The 6000-nt window shown below is 42.4% G+C and overlaps 1 protein-coding gene across 1 annotated transcript in view; it reads left to right on the top strand.

The window, feature by feature from the left end:
• The first annotated feature begins 263 nt into the window (after positions 1-263).
• The window catches only part of slc4a5a (solute carrier family 4 member 5a), a 35267-nt gene continuing 29530 nt past the window's right edge, over positions 264-6000 (top strand). Inside the window, exons 1-5 of the mRNA XM_038703063.1 lie at positions 264-398; positions 862-1022; positions 2523-2669; positions 4268-4390; positions 5368-5423. Coding sequence (XP_038558991.1) covers positions 319-398; positions 862-1022; positions 2523-2669; positions 4268-4390; positions 5368-5423 — 567 coding nt within the window. The 5' untranslated portion in view covers positions 264-318. The remainder of the gene's footprint in view (positions 399-861; positions 1023-2522; positions 2670-4267; positions 4391-5367; positions 5424-6000) is intronic.

The following is a 6000-nucleotide window of genomic DNA, read 5'->3' as shown; positions in this document are numbered from 1 at the left end:
CGCCATCATCTGGCCAAATTGCACCAAATTCGACAATTCTGAGTCTTCAGGAATACACCTACCAAGCATGAAGTCGATCAGATGAACAGGTGTTCAAAAAATCAGGACAGACATACAAACAGAAAGAAAGTTACACACACACACAGATTTGTTTCTTCATAGTTAGTTTTTATTTTAAAATCCTCAGGCCCTTGAAGCCTGTTAAAACTCCATAAAATGATTATAAATTGTAAAACTCTAAACTCAAACATTCTTTCATTCCATCAAGTGTCTCCGGCGGCAGAGCGGCTACGTTACATCTTGAATGAAGACGATGACATGCCCACGCCGACACTCTTCACTGAGATGGACACTCTACAGCGAGAAGGAGACGAGCTGGAGTGGAAGGAGTCCGCCAGGTGCATGACTCCATCACAAACACACACACAGACAAATGCAGGCACAGTCACGCTTCTACTGCTCAAATATACAGTTGTTCTAGTGTTATGTTGCTTTGCTTTTGCACAAGATTTAAATTTGGAGATCTATAAATGATAAACGAACCCTCAAATCACAACAACCGAAGTGTAAATAGTTGGCAAAGGAGTTTTTGGTGCTGGAATAGGTCAGAAAAGTGATAATTTGACATACATAGCAATACAAGCCACAGCACTGAGCAGTATACTGTGCATCTGTGAGTGAACCGAGGTCTCTGCCCTTTTGCTTGCCTGATATTGATAGCGTCATGCCTGGGTGCTGCCAGCGCTACATCTACTGAGCAGTGGGCACCACCAGCAGAGCTGAAGTGCCAAACTCAAAGAACTCTCAACAGTTGCGTATTCCTCACCTTTCCCTTCTCTCTGCGGGTTCTGCTGCCTTCAGGTGGGTGAAGTTCGAAGAGAAGGTGGAGGAGGGGGGAGAAAGGTGGAGTAAACCACACGTGTCCACGCTATCCCTACATAGCCTTTTTGAGCTCAGGACGTGTCTCCAGGCGGGAACAGTGCTGCTGGACCTGGAAGGCTACTCAATGCCTCAGATAGTTGGTGAGATGTTTAGTCCTTTTCTGATAATTGCGTTTCTCATTGTGTTGGAATTCAGTAGTCACTGTTAATATCTGTTCTGTTCAGCCACTGAGGCTCATTTCGGCTTCATTTTGTGTATACCTAATGTTAGCTTCTAACATGGTATCATGTTAGCTAACCAAACTAGTTTAGTGGTGAACTGCACAGGTTAAACTCCCTACAAAACTCCAAAAGTGCATTATAGTAACATGTTTTGAAGATCTTTGCTCTCTATATGCTCCGACTGTGAAATGACGTCAACAAATGTCCCATTTCTATGGAGTCCGGTGTAAAATTAACCACAAGTTTAATTTTGCTTATGCAGGGGCATCGCACAAAAATCTGGACCCTGTACATAAGCATTCTCTATAGGCCCCTCCCCTGATCCAGGGCTATTCGTTTTAGTATCTTTGTGAGCCATCTTAACACGAGATCAATCAATCATTTAGACAATCCACAGAAAAAGAATCAATGACAACAGTTACAGAGTTTCCCAGTCTTTTTCCCAGTTAGGCATCTGAACGGGACCTTGCCCATTATACAACATTTGTCCTTGTCACCCATACTCTTAGTTATGCTTGCTTCTTTTTTTTTTTTTATCGAGCTGTTATTAGTGTTAGTGACTGGCTAGACTCCTTGGTTATTAACTGTTCTAAGCAAATGCCTGTTTGCTGTGAGGAAGTTGTACAGCAAATCATGATGATGATAATAACCAGTCATGCAATACCAAGTCTACAGATTCATACAGATGCACAAACACTGTCTATTGCTCTAATGGACCCTGGTGACGTGGTGATGTGACCCTGGCTGGATATCAAGCCAGCACAGTCAAACCTGTTGTTCAAAACCAGAAGTAGAGATGTTCTTGCATACATTCATACCATGCCGATCAGACTACTACAATTACCTTTTCACCTGCCTCAGCAAGTCGTCTCTGCACCGTCTACAAATGGCTACCCGTCAGGTTCAGGATTCAGTGTAAGGTTCTCGTTTTCACATATAGAGCCCTGCATGGTCATGCACCTGGTTACAGATCTGACCTGCTTCACTCCTATATCACCACTGGGGTCACTTAGGTCTTAAACCAGGGCTTACTAGTTGTTCTGTGTGCTTGACTAAAAACAAAAGGTGATCGTGCATATAAAGTGGTGGCTTCGACACTGTGGAATGCTCATCCCTTATATGTTTTGCGGTATCTGCTGATGCCTTTAAAAACATTTGAAGACTCCTATTCAAGCTGGCCTTTGTCTCTCTATGTGCTATCTAAAACAAGTGGAAACTTGTGTTTTAAGGTCCATTATTGCTCATCTTTTACTCACTGATTATTTGACTGTCTTTCAGAAGTTGCTTATGCTTGGTTATGTTGTTTTTATTGTTTGATTCTTTACTATGTTTCTGACAATGTGGTGATATGCCAAATTGGGAATACTGGATCCCTGTGTCAAATTTCCACATGTCAAATATAAATGTTTCCTTTTCCAGATGACATCATTGAGAGGCAGATAGAGGAAGGCATGATATCTCCTGATCTGAGAGAGAAGATCAGTTTTGTCCTGCTGAGGAAACATCGACACCAGACCAAGAAGCCAATCCACCGCTCGCTAGCCGACATTGGCAAGTCCAGCTCCAGTGAGTGTCCAGTTCTTTAGCCAGCGGAAATGATCCTCTAGCTTAGTGTTTCTCAACAGGGCGATCAGAGGAGGTAGGGGGATGATGGAAGCAATATATTTTAAAGGGGGGTGCCGAGGCGTTTTTTGGTGACACAGAATGAGTAGGATTTGTCGGTTGCTGTTTGTAAACACAGAAAGTGGCCCCTACTCCCAAACTCAACGAGAGAGAGCAGCGGTGGTCGAGCGAGTGAGTTGAGTGAGTGAATGAAGCAGTGAATCTGAAAAATAAAATGTTAATTTTGGGGTGTTTCACAACGTTTACATTTTAAAGCAGAAATAGCATGGCCAAACCCCCGCACAACCCTGCTGAAGGAGCTAGCAGTGTTTTGTGTGAATGCAGCCGAAGCACAGGCCTCATCCTGTCTGCTGCGGCCTCTCTATTCTGTGTCTGTGTGTGTGTGTGTGTATGTGTGTGTGTTGACCTGCTCTTGGTCAAACAGGCCTGCAGCTCTTTATACATCCATGACACAGACAGAGAGCAGAGGACAGCGACGGAGACAGCGATGTAACCTGCTCGTTATGAGACCTGACCTCACACACTGCGCATTGTGATTGGCTGGGGGCGACACACCCACTGCCCATAGGCTGACGCTTTGAAACATCTCATAAACAGCAAGAAAATAAGAAAATACAGGAAGAGGGCTGGGTCTCTGCAGATACAGACACTGCCACACTTCTAGTGGGTCATAAGTGATGATTAAGAGGGATTATTTTTGTACACCTACTCATTCCTCCTATAAGCTTTAAACAACATGCCCAGCTTTACCCAGCTCTCTGGGAGAAGACCAGGCTTCTCTTTCTTGATTTTCCAACTCCATATCTCATTGAGCAGGGATTCAGCTGTGTCCTCCACATGCTGTCCAAGTACCGCAAATGCTTGGACTTGATGGCCTCAAGCTCAGAACTAACTTCTCTGCAGCCTGCAGTAAAGAAACTGGCTGAGAAAAAACAAGTGCAGGGCTCACACTTATTTTAAAAGCAATTTAGAGAATTTCCTGAAAAGGTTAAGATAAACAGGCCTCACAGACTGCTGATTTCTAGCTTGATCTAAGAAACAATAAAAGGGAATCATTGGAACACTATTCCCTCTAGGATGGTAGTTTTTACTGATCGAAAGCAGTGACAAAATAAGAATTATCAGGTTACCAGACAGCGCTGTGTTTCTTTTAAATTATATCCATGATTGATAAAAGTAGAAAAATGTTGGACTGCATGTATCATGACATGCCATCCATGAAATGACACTCCCTGCAGATATAGCATTTATTTTTTTTATCAATGATTGGTCTATTCTCGTTCCACGTACAATTTTGCAGCCTCTGCGAAATTCATTATGCAGATATTTGACTCACTTGGTAAATGAATGAACACACTCCTGCAGTCAACAAGGCTCATATCCTCCACAGGGGATGTATTAATGTTTGATGAGTTAATTACCGCTGTAGCATTTCCTCATCTCATCCGGGCAGGGCACAAACTGCTAGATAAATCATAAAGCATCACCTCCGACCGCTCTGTAACTGGTTGTGTCTGTTTCGGTTTCCTTTCCCTTTCCAGATCGAAATATAGGGCCCCGAGGTGGACTGGGTCCAAGGCCAAGTCCGGGGTCAATGGTCAACGTTAACCGATCCTCGGAGGACCTCCGAATGAAACAGCAGCCTGCCAACTATGGTCGCCTGCGTGAGTGCCTGTCTATGTGTCCACAGTTTGTGGTTTCAACTCACATGCATGGCTGTGCATTATGGCCAAAACACCTCTCTCTCTCTTCCTCTCTTCCTATTATTTGGGTTTTGATTGCTGAAAAGCCTTGGTTTGTTTTGTTTTTTGATGGCAGATACAGATTATATTTCTTAACCATTTTCACATGTCTTGTTGGGCTGGTAAGCCTCTGAAACAACATTTATATCATCACAGAACTCTAGAACGGATTGATTCCCAGCAGCTTTGACACAGAGACTGTGGACGTCTATACAGTGACTCTTAAATCACTACACAATCATTTTTGGTTAGATATTAATACAAGAATCATATGGATATATTGACTAACTCTAGTCAGGAACAAACCTCTGTCTATCAGAGGTGGATGGCATTTACTGCACAAAATCAATTCTTTGTTCTCCTTTACTCAAAGGCCAGTATAAGGCAGGTTGATTTGTTGTTGTTGAGCCAATGAGCCATTCAACTCTGCTGGAATTAATAGGCGTTATTAAAGTCCTGAAAATTCAAATAGTGCTCACTCTAACGTATTAGAAGTAACAACTGATGAAAAAATGAAGTGGTTTGGCCTTCAGTAAGACACGATTGCCATCTCAACAAATTAGTGTAATGAAACTGTTGTCTTTGGATTTTCCCAGAGCTTCCCGTCTTCATTTGGCATCTTAAAACTAAGTGGGTGATTTGTGCGTCAGAGGGACCAGTTTCACTCTTTATGGTTTATTGATTGATTTTCAAGTTTCCATCTGGAGGCATTACTCCCTCACTGCTTAGTCACATATTGTCTTATATATCATAATGTGGTATGTGTGCCATCCTTGCTTGAACCGGTCTACAAAAATTAGATTATTTGACAGGCAGCAATGTCTGTTATGAATGATCTACAATATATAGCATATAATGAAAATGTTCTAACCTTTTGCTGTTGTTGTTTTGCACTCCAGGTCACGCCCAGAGTAGGAGTATGAATGATATTGCAGATTCTCCCAGCACAGACCAGGTGACTTACTTCAATCTTCTGCATATGCCTTTACCAACTTAAGCATTAGATAGTTATATTCAGTGAGGTAACAAGATTTACAACCTCAAAATCAACATTTCATCAGAGCAAACACGTTTTGATATTTACAGGCTTTATCCTTACAAATAGCCAAATTGATGTTCCTATATTTCAAAACAGCAAAATGTCGATTTATCAGAGTGGAATGCTTTATCTGGGGTGTATACTCATTTTCCACAGTGTTGCTTTCCATTATTGTGGAGATTACGTATATCTCATGTCTCAGTAAGGCGTTGGTGTTCGCTGGAGTGGTGAGAGCCAGCTCTGTCCTAAGTGTCATCAGTCTTTCATTGCAATTGCTTGTGAAGGTGACAGCTAGTGATAGAGGAAGCGTGCAAATACATAACTCACTCATTTGTGGGGCAGATGTAATAATGCGGCTTAAACCCGGTGATACATGCTTGGACTGATGCTGTTGTTGCTTGGATTAGGCTACTGGGCTTTATAACAGACAGGTCAGGATTAAGTGTCATTCACAGCGATGACTAATGTACAAACATAAATGAAGAGAATGTGT

This window comes from Micropterus salmoides, unplaced genomic scaffold (genome assembly GCF_014851395.1).
Source record: "Micropterus salmoides isolate LMB-PRFRI ecotype aquatic unplaced genomic scaffold, ASM1485139v1 Ms_hic_scaffold_7, whole genome shotgun sequence".
Taxonomy (NCBI): Eukaryota; Metazoa; Chordata; class Actinopteri; order Centrarchiformes; family Centrarchidae; genus Micropterus; species Micropterus salmoides.
This window is presented reverse-complemented; position numbering and strand designations above follow the sequence as displayed.